This window comes from Chrysochloris asiatica, unplaced genomic scaffold, assembly GCF_000296735.1.
Source record: "Chrysochloris asiatica unplaced genomic scaffold, ChrAsi1.0 scaffold00064, whole genome shotgun sequence".
NCBI lineage: Eukaryota > Metazoa > Chordata > Mammalia > Afrosoricida > Chrysochloridae > Chrysochloris > Chrysochloris asiatica.
In genome coordinates this window covers 4,061,137-4,078,360 of record NW_006408582.1, presented here as the reverse complement: position 1 = coordinate 4,078,360, position 17,224 = coordinate 4,061,137, and the positions used below count along the sequence as shown (strand labels likewise).

Here is a 17,224-nt window from a genome sequence, read left to right as displayed (position 1 = left end):
TGATAGTTAAGGTTTTGTGTCAACTTGGCTTGGCCAGGATTATCATTGGTTTAGCAGTGAAGATGTGGTTGTCACCTCCATGATGAGATATAATATGATTCAGTCAAATCTCATGATTTGATCTGGTATGAGCAAATCTGATCTGATATAATGATCCTATGTGTTGTAAATCCTCTCTTTTAGGACGTTAATGAGGCCAGATGGGATTTACAGAATTAGGTTGTATTTTGAGTCAGTTCCTTTTAAAATATAAAAAGGGAGAAGTAAGCAGGGTGGGGGGCGTGGAAGGGGGACTGACTACCATCAACAAAGAAGAACCCAGAGTGGAGTGCACTCTATTGACCTGGGGTCCCTGCATTGAACACCTCCTAGATTCCAAGGAAGATTGAAGCCAAGACACACAGAGAACTCCAAGGAATGCTGAACCTACAGATGCTGAAATGAGACCAAGACCTTTCTCCAGAGTTGGTGCTCTGAATTCAGACATTAAGCCTCTAAAACTGTGAGAGAAAACATTCCTATTTGTTAAAAACATCTACTTGTATTATTTCCATTATAGCAGCACTAGAGAACTAAGAGAAGAGGTGTTAGGTTTTTTTTTTTGTTGTTGTTGTTGTTATTTTTACTCAAAGAACAAAAGAGGCGTGGGTCTCAAAGAAAAATGTTTAGATTTTTGCAACTTGAAAATATACCTAGTAGAATCTAGCTTTTTCTTCAAGTGTTATCTTTTTATAAATCTATACAAGTGACTTCAAACGTTCTTAGAAAAATTCCATATTTCTACAATTTTTTTCTTTAACTTTTCATTGGGAATTGGATGATGGTTTACAGAGCTGATCAGTTTTCTATTCAATAATTCATATACAATTTGTTTCATCCCACTGGTTACAATCCTCTCAACATAGCATCACTTACTCTACTTCCTCCCTATGTTTCCTGTTTCCATTCCTCCTTCTTTCCTAACCCTTCTGAACTTTATCCTTGTGTAAATGCTGCCCTTTTGATATTTAGTGGTTGATTGTTTTAAGGTGTGCGTACCTCACTAGTGCTATTATTGTTCTCTTTGTATACCTATCTCTTATTTGGCTGAAAATTGAGCCACAGGTGTGAGTTTCCTTCCAGACCTGAAGAGTGACTAAGGTTCAAAGTCTTGGGGCCTCCAGTAGTCTCTGTCAGACCAATAAGCCTAGTCTCTTTTATGATAATGAGTTTTGTTCCATATTTCCTCCCCCTCTATCCAGAGCTGTCTAATGAAATCTTTTTCAGAGCAGTTGGTATTGGTATCCTGGTACCATATAGTTCCTCTGGTCTCAGGGTCATGGAGATTGATGTTCACATGGTCCATTATTCCAATGGACAAATTATTTCAATATATCTTTAATTTTCTTTCCTCCTGACAGACACCATGAAGGACCCCTCACAAGCTTTTAAGATCCCAGTCACTACTCACCAGAACAGGAGGATGTGGAACATTGTCTTTGTAGACTATGCTATCCCAGTTGACCTTGGTGTCCCCTGAGACTATGGTTCTGAGCCCCCAGGTCCAGTGACCCATTCCCTCAAAGTTTTTGGTTATGTCTAAGAAACTTTCATAATTTTGCCCCCTGCATTTTCTACCATATTCATGAATTTATTTTCAGCAAAGGTTACAGCTATTCTCTGCCCAACCTTTATGTATTTGTGGATATACTCCTGCTCTCCCTCCCACACCTGTTCAACCTGCCTGCCTAGTCAATTATATATTGCCTTCCCTGTCACTCAAGTAGCACATGTATTCATTTCTTCCCAAGTTTAAAACTGTTCTACTTTGAAATACTCTTGACTTCCTCTGTATTTGGCTGTAACTACACTGTTCCCTCTATTTTGCTTTCTAATTGTCTTTATTACAAAATGTTACTTTTGGGTTCCTATCTTCTTGCAGACTTGTCTTACTGTGGATGCTTCTATGTCTGGGTAGGAGTCCTGTTGTGGTGTTGTAGGATAAGCACTGGACTATAAGGTCGGTTTAAGTTGCAAGTTTGGCAGTTCAAACTCACCAGTTGCTCCTCAGAAACCCTATACAGAGTTGCTGTGGGTCGGAACCGACTCGATAGCACTTAAAAACAACAACATATCTGAGTTTTCTGGGTGTTGTTGTTATGTGTGTTAATCTCAGGTTGTTGTCTACTGTTGTTGGTTCTCTGACCAAAAATCTCCCTTTAGCATATCTTGTAAAGTTGTTCTGGATTTTACAAATTCCTTTACATATGCCTGGGTGTGAATTGACAACCTATGTCTGGTCTAGCAATGTCGTGCGCCCTTTATTTCTGAAGATGGGCCATCATGAGAATTCCTCACACTTGCATGGTTTCTGCTGAAACATCAAAGCTTAGTCTTACTGGACTTTTCAGTTTTCCCAAGCAGTTCTCAGAATTCTTGCCTTGTCTTTGGTTTTTAGAGAGTTTGATCATGATATGTATTGGTTACTTTCTTTTGGAGTCTATCATGTGTGAGTTCATTCAGTTTCTTGAATGCATATTTTCTTATTTTATATGATGTTGCTGCTTTGAAATGTCGTCGAGTTGGTTCCAACCCATAGCGACCCTGTACAGGGTTTCGGAGGAGCAGCTGATGAGCTTGAACCGCTGACTTTGCAGTTCAAACAGTTTTGCAATCTGGTGCATTAACCTACAGCACCACACCAGGGCTGATGTTAGGGAAGGGTTTTTTTCCCAACAACTCTGACAATAATCTCTGTACTTTTTGGTCTTTTCTGTTCTGGAATCCCAATCACATTTTAATCATTCTTTTAATGATGTCCCACATGATTCTTAGACTTTCTTCAGCTTTTTGTTGTTGTCGTTGTTGTTCTTTATTCTGATTGTACTTCTAGCAGATTAGGATTGAGAGATTTGTCTTCAATGTCTCCAATTTAGCCTTCCATGAATTCAGTTCTACTCCTTTGCCCTTTCAGTATATTCACTATTTCTGAAATCTTAATGTTAATCTTCTGGATTTCTTTGCTGTTTTTATTTTATTTTATCAATTTGTTCTTGTAGTGTTCCTTTGAATTCTTCTAAAATGTTGTCTCTAATTTATGTGAATTTTGTTAGCAACTTAAAAAAGAAATCTTTTTATCAGTCTTTGAAGGCACTGAAATACAATTCTTTTGAATTCCTTATCAGGTAGTTGCCATGTCTTCAGCCTCTGTATTTTGGTCACTTGTTTTTGCCATTCTGTCTTGTGTCTTTGTGTGAATGGAGATTATGTTTTCTCTGAGACATTGTGGTAATGTTGTATTTGTGTTTAATTGATCATTGTATGTTGCTGTGTTCTTAGGTACTCACCACCTGAGAATTTTAATGTATGTGTGGTTCTCTGTTCACTGTTTGTATATCACAGTTGAGGGTGGTTTGGGCTGGTGTTGGCTATTATCTATCTATGACTAGGTGGTATAGGAGTGGATAGTGGCCATCACCCAGTAAGTGGAACTGAATAAGGTATGGGTGTGACTGGGCTGTATGGTTGCTGTGTCCTGTTGGGTGGGGGAAAAAAAGAGAGAAAAGACAAAACAAACAACAAAAAATAGTGGTGGTGAAAGCAGGCAAACAACAGCAAGAAAAAATAATAAAAGGAAAATAAAATAAAATAAGAGAAGAGAAAAAAGAAATAAAAAATACAGTAATCAAAACTGTAGTTGTTAAGAAGAAAGGGAAAAAAATTAAGGGAAAAGAAATACCAAGAAAAAAGGGAAAGAAAAGAAAAAAAAATAAACAAAGAAAGGAGAAAAGTGGGGGAAGTGGTAGGACTCAGAGAAGAGAACAATGTGGGGGACAGGGCACCCAGTATATATTGGCACCCTCTGCCAATCAAGTTGCTCCCAGGGTGTATATGAGGGAGATGGCCCTAGATAGAGTTCCTATAGACCTAGATTTTGTCTGTGGTCAAGAGACCTTATCCAGAAGTAGAAGAAGGTTGCTGAGGTCAAAGTGCTTATTCTTGGAAAGAACTCTTCTGGGCCCAGAGGGCAGTTGGGATTAGGTAGCTGGTTATCAAAGATTTCTTGACCTCCTAAGGGGTAGCTAGGACCTGGCACTGTGTGTTCTGCTTATCTGATTAGTCAGAGTTCCGGTTCCTCTAGACTTGGGGGACGTGCACCCAGCCTCCTATCCAAGAGCATGCGGCTCTGACCTCAGGTAGAGCAGGGGGCTGTGCAGGGCTGGGGTGTCATCAGCCATTGGCTGAGTGAGGGTGGGGGCTAGCCACACTTCTGGTCACCAGAAGGGAATGGAGAATAAGGGACGATTTCGTCTTTTTCTTAGTTAATCACTGAAGTGTGCTTGTGTCATCAGATCACTGTCTTGATGAAATACTGCAAGCAAAAATTCAAAATGGTTGCAGTTCTTCAGGCCAGCTGACAGTTCACCTGTCTGTCTCCTCTATGGCTGCTTTTGTTCACCCTTTTCTCCTAATTGGTATTCAGTTCACTTCTCTATCCATTCCTCTGAAGTTTAGGGTTCCAGGATTATCATTCTTATCTGTTTCATTTGGTCCCTCATGTCTTTGTTGTAAAGGGTTTGCTGGCTCCATGAACTTTTTAAAACCTTCTCACATATATCTAATTTCCTGGCTGTCACAGAAATACTCTCTTAAGAAAATTAGTAATAAATGTAGACAGAAGAAAAGTAATATCCACAACTCAGCACATAGAAGCAGCCACTATTATATTTTTAACATGTGTCCTAGTCATGTTTTTTCTGTTTTTTTTTTTTTACTTAACTGAGTTGTATAATTTTTTGTTTCCTGCTTCTTTCCCCCACAACTGCATACTATTACTATTTCTTGATGCCATAAAAATGATTTAAAGATATACTTTTCAAATTACTATATAATATTCTAACTTAAGATTGTGTCACAGTTTGCTCCATGATTTTCCTTAAAAAAAAAAAAATTAGGTTTTCATTTTTTTCTCTATGATAAACAATGTTGGAAATATTTGCCTCTTTTCTGATTATTTCCTACAGTAGTGGTGGTGGTTGTGTGCTGTGGAGTTTCCCAGGCTGTAAATCTTTATGGAGAGCAGACAGTCTTATCTTTCTCCCATGGAGCAACTGGTAGATTTGAACTGCCAACCTTGCATTTAGCAGCCCAACTCATAATCCACTATGCTACTGTTGTTAGGTGTCATTGAATAAATACCAACTCATAGCAACCTTATGCACAAAACAAAACACTGCATAGTCCTGTGTCATCCCACCAATCATGGTTAAGCTTGAGCCCATTGCTGCTGCCATTGTGCTAAGCCATCTTGTTGGGGATCTTCCTCTTTTTTGCTGACCTTTCACTCTACCTAGCATGATATCCTTTTCTAGGGACTGGTCCTTCCTGACAATATGTCTTAAGTATGAGGCACTAAGTCTCACCATCCTGACTTCCAAGAAACATTCTGGTTATACTTCTTCCAACACAGATCTGTTTGTTCTTCTTAGCAGTCCATGGCACATTTAATATTCTCCTCCAACACCATAACTCAAATGCATCAATTCGTCTACAGTATTCCTTATTCACTATCCAACTTTCACACGCATAAGAGGCTATTGAAAATAACATGGTTTGGGTTAGGTATACCTTAGTCTTCAAACTGACGTCTTTGCTCTTGAACACTTTAAAGAGGTCTTATGCAGCAGATTTGCCTAATGCAGTGCATCATTTGATTTCTTTACTGCTGCTTCCATGAGTGTTGATGGCGGATTGAAACAAATGAAGTCTAACAACTTCAATCATTTCTCCTTTTATTGTGATGTTATTTATTGGTCCAGTGGTGAGGATTCTGGTTTTCTTTATGTTGAGGTGCAACCCATACTAAAGACTGTTTGTTGTCTTTGATACTCATTAGTAAGTATTTTAAGTCTTTTTCATTTTCAGAAAGCAAGATTGTATCACCTGCACATCGCACGTTGCTAATCCAGATACCATGTTCTTCCTCATATAATCCAGCTTCTCAGATTATTTGCTCAGTATACAAATGGAATAAATATGGTGAAAGAATACAACCCTGGCACATACCTCTCCTGATTTGAAAGCACTCAATGTCCACCTCTTCTGTTCAAATGACTGATTCTTGATCTATGTATAAGTTTCTCATGAGCACAAATAAGTGTTCTGGAATACTCGTTCCCCACAATGTTGCCCATAGCTTGTTTTGATCCACACAGTCAAAAGTCTTTGCATAATCAGTAAATCACAGTTAAACATCTTTCTGGTATTCTGTGTTTTTAACCAATATCCATCTGATGTCAGCAATGATTTCCCTCCTTCCAAGTACTCATCTGAATCTGACTTGAACCTCTGCCAGTTCCCTGTCAATGTACTGTTGCAGAGGCTTTTGAATTATCTTGAGTAAAATTTTAGTTGCATGTGATATTTATGATTTCCACATTCTGTTGTGCCACCTCTTTTTGAAATGGGCAAAAATATGGATTTCTTCCAATTACTTGGCCAGGTAGTTGTCTTCCAAATTTCTTGGCCTAGTTAAGTGAGTACCTCCAGTGCTGCTTCAGTTTGTTGAAAGATTTCGATTTGTATTCTATCAATTACTGTAGCCTTGTTCTTTTTCAATGTCTTCATGCAGCTTGGGCTTCTTCCTTCAATACCACTGGCTCTTGATTATATGTTATCTCTGGAAATGGTTGAACATCAACTATTTCTTTTGATACAATGACTCTGTGCATTCCCTCCATCTTCTTTTGATGCTTTCTGCATCACTCAATATTTTCTCCAAAGAACCCTTCAGCATTACAAGTTGAGGCTTGAATTATTTCCTCAATTCTTTCACCTTGAGAAATGCTGAGTGTGTTCTTACCTTTAGGTTTTCTAACTCCTGATCTTTTACATATTTCATTATAATATTTGGCTTTGTCTTCTTGAGCTAATCTCTGAAATTTTCTGTTCATCTCTTTTAACTCCTCATTTCTTCCATTTGCTTTACAATCTCTATGCTGGAGAGTAAGTTTCAGAGTTTCTTCTGACATTCATTTTGGTCTTTTCTTTCTTGCCTTATTAATCACCTTTTGCTTTCTTCTTGTATAATGTTCTTGATGTCACCCCACAACTCTTTTTATCTTTAGTCATTAATGCCTAATGCATCAGATTTGTTCTTGAGATGATCTCTAAAGTCAGGTAGATAAGCAGTAGGCTGAAGGGTTGGTTTGAACAGCAAAGTCAGTGGTTCAAGCTCACCAGCTGCTCCTTGTAAACCCTATACAGGGTGGCTATGAGCAGGAAACGACTGGATGGCACTTCACAGTTTCTTAATTTTCTTCAGCTTCAGCCTGAGCTTGCATGAGAACAGTTGATTTTCTGTTGCATACTCTGGTCCTGGTCTTATTTTGGCTTATGATGAGGAGCTTTTCCACTGTATATCCCCACAGATATAGTCAATTTGATTTCTGTGATTACCATCTGGTGAATTCCATGTAAATAATCATTTTTTATGTTGTTTAAAAAAGGCATTTGCAATGAAGTCTTGCAAAAATTCTATCACGTCATCTCCAGCATAATTATCTATCACCAAGACCCTATTTTCCAAATACTGATCCTTCCTCTTTGTTTCCAACATTTGCATTCCAAGCATCAGTAATTAACAATACATCTTGATTTCATGTTTGATCAATTTCAGACTGAAGAAGATGGTTGTTGTTGTTGTTATGTGCCGTGGAGTCGGTTCTGACTCATAGCGACCCCGTACAGGGTTTCCCAAGGCTGTAAGTCTTTATGGGAGCAGAAAGCCTCATCTTTCTCCCACAGAACAGCTGGTAGTTTCTAACTGCTGACCTTGCAGTTCACAGCCCGATTCGTAACCACTATGCTACCAGAGCTCCTTGAAGAAGATGGTAGAATTGTTCAATTTCATCATCACAGGCTTTAGTGGTTGGTGTATAAATTTGAATAATAGTGGTATATTAACTGGTCTTCCTTATAGGCATATGGATATTATCCTTCTGCAGACAGCATTATATTTCAGGATAAATCTTGAAATGTTCTTTTTTGATGATGAGTGCAATGCCATTCCTCTTCAGTTTGCCATTCCTAGCAGATTCAGAATGGCCAATACCAGTCCATTTCAGCTCACTATCGATGTTTATGCGTTCTATTTCATTTTTAACAACTTCCAATTGTCCTAGATTCATACTTCATACATTCCATGTTCCAATTTTTAATGGATGTTTACAGCTGTTTCTCTTCATTTTTGAGTTGTGCCCCATCATCAAAAGACGGCCCTGAGGGCTTTACTCCATTCGTGTCATCACAGTCAACTCTACTTTGAGAAGGCAGCTCTTTCTCAGTGGTATTTTGAGGGCCTTCCAACCTGAGGGGCTCATATTCTGACACTGTATCTGACAATATTCTGGTGCTTTTAATCATGTTTCAATATCCAATGTTCTGGTGCTATCTGATAGTGTTGCACTGCTATTGACAAAATTTTCAGTAGCTAAGCATTCAGAAATAGTCTGCCTCTCCTTGCGAATCTGTCTTAGTGTGGAATCTCTGCTGAAACCTGTCCACCATGGGTGACACTGTCAGCATTTAGGGCTCCTTATTTCCTAAGTTGATACTTATAATTAGAATAACTAGATCAAAGAAGATCCGTGTTTTTGACATCTGAGGTATATTGTCAAATTGCTGTCCAAATAAATTGCAATTGTTCATTTTTCAGGAGCTGTGCTGAGCATGCTCATCTCTCTATATTCATATCAGTACTGAGCATTGTTTTTGCCATATTGATAAATTAAAAACAATATTTCACTGCGTGGCTGAGTGTCTATTTGCATTTGTATTTGTCTTTTATATTTTTTTTCAGTTTTTATGTGTAATGTCTGTTCCTGTCATTTCCCACTTGTTCTATGGTAATGGAATCACTATCTTTTACACACTCAATGAAGCCTGCTTGGGGATTTTTGGCGAATCACCCTTAAGCTAGCTTCTAGGCCTGATAATTGTGGATACCCTGTGTTGCATTTTCCTTCACCATCTGGAGTAGTCCTATAGCCTAAAGGAACACAGGGACACAGTAGGATCATTCCAGGCAGATCATGTTAGCCATTTTTTCTTAGAGAAAACAGGAGTTTGTAGTTGAGTGTAGTTGCTGTTCCAGGTTTCCAGGTACCCTTGTGGTGTTGTACACTGAGCAGAGCAAACACAAAAATATCCTATAGTTAAATAATTTTCTTTTTACTTTTTAGAGCACATTCTGATCCTCATACCTTCATTGTTTTGGCTAGAAATCTTCCCTTAGGATTTCTTTTAAAAAGTTTGTTGATTAAATGGATGTCCTTGAATGTAGGACTTCTGATACCTATTTTTGTGCCCAGAACACTTAGTATAGTAACTGTTATTGTTGATGAGTTCCATGGAGTTGCTTCCATTTCCTAGCGACCCTGTAAGAAGTTTCCAAGACTGTAAATCTTCATGGGAGCAGAAAGCCTCATCTTGATCCCACTGAGTGGCTGGTGGGCTTGACCTGCTAGTCTTGTGATTCGCAGTCCAGTGCTTATTCTCTAGAGCCACCGTACCCCCAGCAAAAAACTGGTGTATATTAAATACTCAAAACATAATTGCCAGTGCAAAAAATATGGCCCAAAGACCCCGTCCATAAGTGTTAATTTGTGCCTCCAAAACTCATAATCACGTGAGCTACCTGGTTCGACCTCATCCCGCTCTGACACTGTAAAGTTCTCACTCTTGTACAGAGGATGCTAGAAGTTGCAGGAATGCCTGAGCGCCTTTATTTACCAAGATGTGCACCTTAGATTTGATGCATCTGGAGCATAGGGAGAAGGGAGAATCCAAGTGATGGATGGGATTTACTGGAGGAAAATCAAGGGTCAGGGCATAAGTTCCTGAATGATATATGAATCATTTTTAGTGTTACAAACTTAAACTGTTCTCATCTAATTTAGTTTTAGTTTTTGTTTTTTTTTTTTTTTTTTTTTTTTAGTAAAGCATGACAAGTTCAGACAACTCAGCAGCGTAAAATGTAAGCTAGGTTTTACAGGGTTAATAATATGACTGGGCTTGTATTGTACTGCTAGCTGACTGACAGTTCTAGAGGTTTCATCTGATCCAATTCTGTTCCATTCCTGGGATGATTCTGGATCTAGGGACTGGTCTTAACTCCCAGGACAGCAGCAGCAGTTTCCAGAATCTCCAGCTATTGTCTTCTCGGTCACCTGGACTGCAGGAGAATATTCAGGGTTTAAGGATCCACCTTCCACATCCCCACTTCCCTGACATTTATTCATCTTACCTGGCCCCAGCACTCCTTCTTTCACCTAGTACACAAGAATTTTTAGCCAGACCTGTTTCAGCACAGGACTTGGAACTTATAACCAGCTGGTTTGTGTCTGAATTTGCATTTTTGCTAATATAATATAAAGTAGTTTTACTGTACTTTTTTTAAAGGAAAAATACAATGATAAAGTCTGAAGTATATTAGGCATACACAAAGCAAAAATTAAAAAAAAAAAAAAAATCTTCAAAAGCATTTGAACATGCTCCTCAAGTCCCCTTTAAACATTTCTACAAAAGTTGACTTTGACCCAGTGTTGCTCTAATTAACCTCACTATTCCTTAATCACTAGGCATTCAAAATAAATTAAAAACTATTTCTCACCCTCATATTCCTTTGACTGAGGACAAGTTATTGCATCAGCAGAGGTGTCTTCCTGGGGCATATGGCTTTGGAACATGCACCCACAGGGACATCTGCCAAACTAACCAGATTCAAGACAGCCACCGTGATGTGGCTGGGCAACAGATGTTCCTGTCAGAGACCATCCTATCTCCATTCTGTACTCTGCTGGTTTGTTGTCTAGTAATCAATAATTAGTACTCAGCCAATGAATGATTTTTCTGTTTAGTGAGCTTGATTGTTTTAGCTGTGAAACATGCCAACCATTTAGAAAAGAGAATTTATAAATACTGGTTAAATAATTAATGTCACTGAATTGTTTATGGGAAGAATATTGAAAAGGCAACTGATTTGTTACATATATGTTTGCCACAATATAAAGAAAGAGCTGGTTAAGTTCCCGGCTAGCCCTTCCCTTCTCTTAAATCTCATTTTCCCAATAAATGCTTTCCACCTGCTCCTCATGTATCCATTATAGTAACAATAGTAAAAATGATTTCCATGCCCAGTGAATATAGTAAAAAACCTACTGCCCAACTGTTCTGAACATTACTGACATACATTTGTTGTTGTTGTTATGTGCCATCAAGTCAGTACCAACCTTATGCACAGCAGAATGAAACACTGGCTGGTCCTGGGCCAACCTCACTACTGTTGCCACGCTTGAGTCCATTGATGCTGCCACTTGGCCAATCCATCTCATTGGGGGTCTTCCTCTTTTTCTCTGACCTTCCACCTTACCAAACATGATATCCTTCTCCAGCAACTGGTCCCTTCTGACAGTATGTCCGAAGTATGAGAGATGAAGTTTGGCCATCTTGGCCTCCAAGGAACACTCTGGCTGCACTTCTTCCAAAATGGATCTAATTGGTTCTTTTGGCAGCCCATGGAACTGACATACATTGTTGTTGTTCTTAAGTGCCATCGTGTCGATTCTGACCCATAGTGACCCTGTATAGGGTTTCCAAGGAGCAACTGGTGAGCTTGAACCACCAAACTTGCAGTTCAAATGGCTTTGCAATATGGCGCATTAACCCACAGCGCCACACTAGGTAGTAACAAACACTGCTGAGTGGGAGTAACAGTGACTGTGATTAATTTTATCTGTCAACTTAATGGCCATGATTCCTAGTGGTTTGGCAATTATGTAATGATGTAATTTGGCAGTTAAACAGTGATGTAATTTGATAGTCTGTAATAAGGTGGTCATCCTCCATTTCTACATTATGCTGATTTTCTCATAAGACATGGTCTTTGGAACCTAACCATGTCATTAAGTGAGGAGTGGGAGCCAGTGTTGTATCCTTTCACCATAGATTGAGGAAATAATCACAGAAACTGGATTCTATAAAGAAGAACATGGCATCAGGATTGGACTCATTAACCTCCTGTGATATGCAGATGATATAACCTTGTTTTCTGGAAGTGAAGAAGACTGAACTGATGGAATCTCCAAAGGATTGTCTGAACTAGATTGCACCTTGAAATTCTACAAGATTCTACAAGACTGTTAGTGGCTTTCAAGACTGCCTAGGATCCTCATGAACACTGTCCTCAAGGCATTCCATAACATGATTCCAGCCTACCAGTCCATCCTTAATTGCTATTGCTTCTCAACATATCACTTCTACTCAGGCCACAAGTGTGTTGACTATGTGGGATAAGCACTGGACTGCAAACCACAAGGTTGGCAGTTCAAGCCTATCAGCTGCTGCGTGGGAGAAAAATGAGGCTTCCTGCTCTGAAATAGATTTACAGCCTCAGAAACCCCATACAGGATCACTAAGTCAGAACCAATTTGATGGCACTTCACAACATACTCAGAGCAGATTCTCCTCTAACTCAGGAAGATGAAATAATTATATCTACTCCTGGTCCTCACTAAAGTTGCTTCCTCTCTGCCTGACTTTCAAAACCCTACTTTTTTTTTTTTTTTTTTTAAGACTCTACACTAGGCTTTAAGTCTTCCAAGTGTGGACTCCAACCTCCCATCTTGTTTTCTTACTGTACCCTTAGTCTGTATTCTAGAATTTAGTATACAACTAATTCTAAGCTTTCTGATATTATTTAATTTTGAGTTTTTACTTCTTGAAATACTCTCTTTGAGGTCTTTCTCTGTCTTTCTCCTTAGGTCCCTTTCCCTCTAGAGCATACTATCCCCCTAGATTTCTGATCCTAACTTTAGTGCTGACCCCTTTGCTGGAGTTCAATACATCTAAGGTCATCCATTAAATCCAAATATATGTGCTCCATAATGCTGTCACATTGCTTTATTTCTACTTCTCTTATGCATTTCCTACATAAGTGATGACATGTAAAAATTGCTGAGGATATTATTTAACTACTGATAAATTCAGCATATTCAGCTATTCTGTACATGGTTACCATTTTAGGGCTATGAGAGCAAGTTTATGCTGGAAAAGCATAATCTGGTCACTTCATTTCTAAGTACTTGAACTGTGCCAAGGTGGGGGAAGGATGATTGGTTGAGAGGCAGGGGATAAAGAGCAGTAAGAAGCACTGGAATGTTCATCTTGTTTCAAATAAACTTAGTGTTTTGGACCCTGGAAATAGGACTTGAGTTGTAAAATGACACACTATGCTATTCTGTTTCTTGCAAAATTGATCCAGCTATCTTTACTGGATGGAACTCTGGCAGTGGGTGGATTAAAAGCTGAGGTACTGACCGAAAGAGTGAACAGTTTGAATGTACCAGTTGCTCCAAGGTAGAAAGATGAGGCTTTCTGCTCCATAAAGATTTACAGTCTTGGAAACCCTATATAGGGTCACTACGAGTTGGAACCAACTGGGTAGCACTAAACCATCACCACCATCTTTGCTGGACAATGAATAAAGAAGATCAGAGAAAAATTGATGTATTTGGATTATGGTGTTGGCGAAGAATAGTGAAAGTACCAACCTAGAAGAACCAACCAACCTAACCTGTCTTGGAGGAAGTCTGACTGTTTCTTAGAAATGAAGATGATGAAGCTTCATCTCACGTATTTTGGACACAGTGTTATGGAATATGTCCCTGGAAAAAGGACATAATCCTTGGTAAAATAGAAGGTCAGGAAAAAAAGAGGAACACCCTCAATAAGATACATTGACACAGTGGCTTCAGGAATCCACTCAGACATGACAATGATTGTGAGGATGTTGCAGGAGTTGACAATGTTTCTTTCTGTTGTATAAAGGAGTTGCTATGGGTTGGAACCAACTCCATGGTACCTAACGATAACAACAGCAACTTATCTACTTCTCACTTTAAATGCTGATTGGATCAACGTGCTTGTGGTCAGGAATCTTTACCCTGGAACGAGAGTTTCCCTTGTTCTGCAGGGGACAGCCAGGCACAAAGGGAACTTCCTGGCCAGAAGTTAGGAGCCTTCCTGATGGACCTGAACTGAACTGCCACCACTTGATTTGCACAAGCTCAGCCTGGACATGTGTGTATTTGTGAAAGAAAGTATCTGAATGACATGGTCTATATCTAGGATTTTCTATTTTAATTAAAAAAAAAAAAAAGTCAAAGCTCTCTGAAGAGGGCAAATTTTGGTGCCATTTGTAGCTAAAAATGAGAAATAGTTTTTTGACACATTTAATGACATGTGTTAGTCTGTGTGTAGAACTTTACACTTAAACTTGCATTTCTTTCTTTCTTTTTTTTTTTTAATTCCCTAGCCAAACATCATGTCAATGGCAACAGAACAGTTGAACCTTTCCCAGAGGGAACACAGATGGCTGTATTTGGTAAGATATCAACTCTGAAAAAGAAACCCCAAATTGTATGCAAAGACTGGTGCCAAATTTCTTAGTTTTAGCAAGTGTCCTCAGGGCTTCAAAATCTGGGCTCTTCTAGATATTTACAAGTCTTTGCAGCCAAGAAAACTACTGAGTTCTTAGTAATATGTGGGATGGAAAAGGCTTATTCTATAGACGTGATGATGCTTTCTTTTTATCACTTTGACAACTTAAATATCAAATCGTATATTTTGCTATTTCGTACATCCACACTATGAATTAACCTAGTTTATAGAGTTTGAGTTTTTCTTTATGAAGAGGGAGATTCCCCCCTCTGCATTGATCTATGACCTTGTTAAAGGCTGAGATTCAAGTAGTTTTGACATGTCATTCTAGAAAAACTAATCTAATTGAATAATTTCTCATTCAATTGGATCATGAACTGAACGAATTCTTTAAGGGAAAGCAACACTCTAAAAATATTTCAAATGGCGTAAAACCCAAACTCCAAGTACAGAGTTTACAATTATGTGTTTGAGCAGAATCTCTTTTAAATTTCCAATCATTTATTTGGTGAGATCCTTTTAAATTCATTTTCATTTTACCTGTGATCTGTCACCTAAACTTCCTTCCAAATGTCCCTGAAGCTGGCATTGTCTTTGCCTATCTTTCCTCTCCTTTCTCCTCCCATATCCTCATCTTTCTTGCTGTCCCCTTCCTTCAGCTCTCCTGACATCTCTGATATTTCCCCTTTCTTTCTAGAAGTGCTCTGGGGCCCATCATTAGGAAAGGAAGTATTACAACCTCTGTCTTCTGAGTATCCCCTGGTTGCATCCCCTAGGCTTATAGGCAGGTTCTATGATGTTTCCCTTGTTAAAACTCTTCATGCCTTCCTCTAGCCTCCATCTAATTCAGGTGAACTATAAATTAGCCTCACAAAACCCTGTATCTAAATGAGTACATTCAGAATATAATGTTTCCTTAATCCCAGAGATGTAGCCTTTGATGTGGTGAAAAACATGGGAAACTGTTCACTACAGATTAGTATGTAAGCACTGGAAATTTCATGTTTACTTTACTTACTGGGTTCTACATCCCTGTCAAGGCTTGTAAATTTAAAAAGAGGCTTTGATTCTGTAGGAAGGTGCTGCGTGGCTGGAAGAGAGACAAGGGTGCCACCCACATCTAGAAGCAGAATCTTTGGTGTGCTGAAAAACATAATTGTTCACTACAGAAAAATACATGAGCACAAGTAAGCCCTTGCTTACCTTACTATTATTAGGTATTTCAAGACTGGTTGGAATATCAGTGAATAAAGCTCTGTGGTGATATTTTTTTGTTTTTGTCACAGGTTTGGTTTATGCTGATTTTACTAAAAGTCGAACCCAGGGGCTCATTGTTTGACTTGGGACAAGTGACTTACCCTCTCCAAGCCTCAGTCTTTTTACCTATTGAATGACCAGACTTATTAAGTTCTGTTGAGTCAGTTCTGACCCATAGCGACCCTGTATAGGGTTTCCAAGGAGCAGCTGGTGAACTTGAACCCCCAGCCTTGTAGTTCAAACTGCTTTGCAGTATGGCACATTAACCCACAGCGCTCCTTATTGTTGTTGTTAAGTGCCGTGGAGTTGGTTCCGACTCATAGTGACCTTGTACAGGGTTTCTGAGGCTGTAAATCTTTATGGGAGTAGAAAGCCTCAACTGTCTCCCGCAGAGTGGCTGGTAGTTTCGAACTGCTGACCTTAAGGTTCACAGCCTGATTCGTAACCACTATGCTATCAGAGCTCCAAGACCTTTCCAGCTTTGAGCTCTTTGTTCTTACCTCTTACTTACTCAGGATCAATGGCTCAGGTTGCAGTATAACCTCTGGGAAACCGACTGTGGATGGCCAGCATGGATGGTTTTATAAAGGGAGGGTCATGTGCATACTTTTCACAAGTTAACAATATATATTGTTGTTATGTGCCTTTGAGTCCATATCAACTCATATCAACCTTATATAACAGAGTAGAATTGTCACATAGGATTTTAAGAGCTCTAAATGTTTATGGACGTGGTGGTGGTGTGCTGTGGAGTCACTTCTGACTCATAGCAACCCTGCACAGGGTTTCCGAGGCTGTAAAATCTTTATGGGAGCAGAAAGCCTCATCTTTCTCCTGTGGAACTGCTGGTAGTTTCAAACTGCAGACCATAAGGTTAGCAACGTGACTCATAACCACTACGCGACCACAAGTAGACTATCACATTTTTCTTCTATAGATCAGCTGGTGGTTAACAGATGGACACTTAACCATTGCGCTACTAAAGCTGCTTTTAATGGCAGAATTATATAGTTTGTAAAATAGTTTCATCTTTTGACATCTAAGAACCTTCAGTTTGGCTCTTCCAGATGCTTAAATTAAATCAAATGAAGCATCTATTTTGGTTAAGTATATGTAAGCATTTTATATTAATGTTTTCAAAATTATATTTACTTAATCTAACGTGTCCACCTGATGAGGTGAGGAAGCAGATGACTTTGGGGGAAGGCTTCTTTCATTCTGGGTTGTTTATAGTTATACTGAAAAAAGAAAAAAAACAATTTAAGCTTAATGCTTAGCTCTTTTACATATAACCAACACCCACCCCCCCCCCCCCCAAAAAAAAAAAACCCAAAAAAATAAATCCACTGCTATTGAGTCAATTCTAACTTGCAGCAACCCTCTAAGATAGAGAAAACTGCCTCATAGGGTTTCCCAGGCTGTAAGCCTTTATGGAAACACACTTCCACATCTTTCTTCTGCAGAGTAGCTGGTGGGCTTAAACCATCAG

General features: G+C 39.0%; 1 protein-coding gene across 2 annotated transcripts in view; it reads left to right on the top strand.

Moving 5' to 3' along the window:
* Window positions 1–17,224, top strand: part of LOC102823711 (mitochondrial peptide methionine sulfoxide reductase-like) — a 689,887-nt gene that overhangs the window by 242,626 nt on the left and 430,037 nt on the right. For both annotated transcript variants that reach the window (XM_006864334.1, XM_006864333.1), the window contains exon 2: window positions 14,354–14,422. In XM_006864334.1, the coding sequence (XP_006864396.1) occupies window positions 14,354–14,422 (69 nt within the window). The remainder of the gene's footprint in view (window positions 1–14,353; window positions 14,423–17,224) is intronic.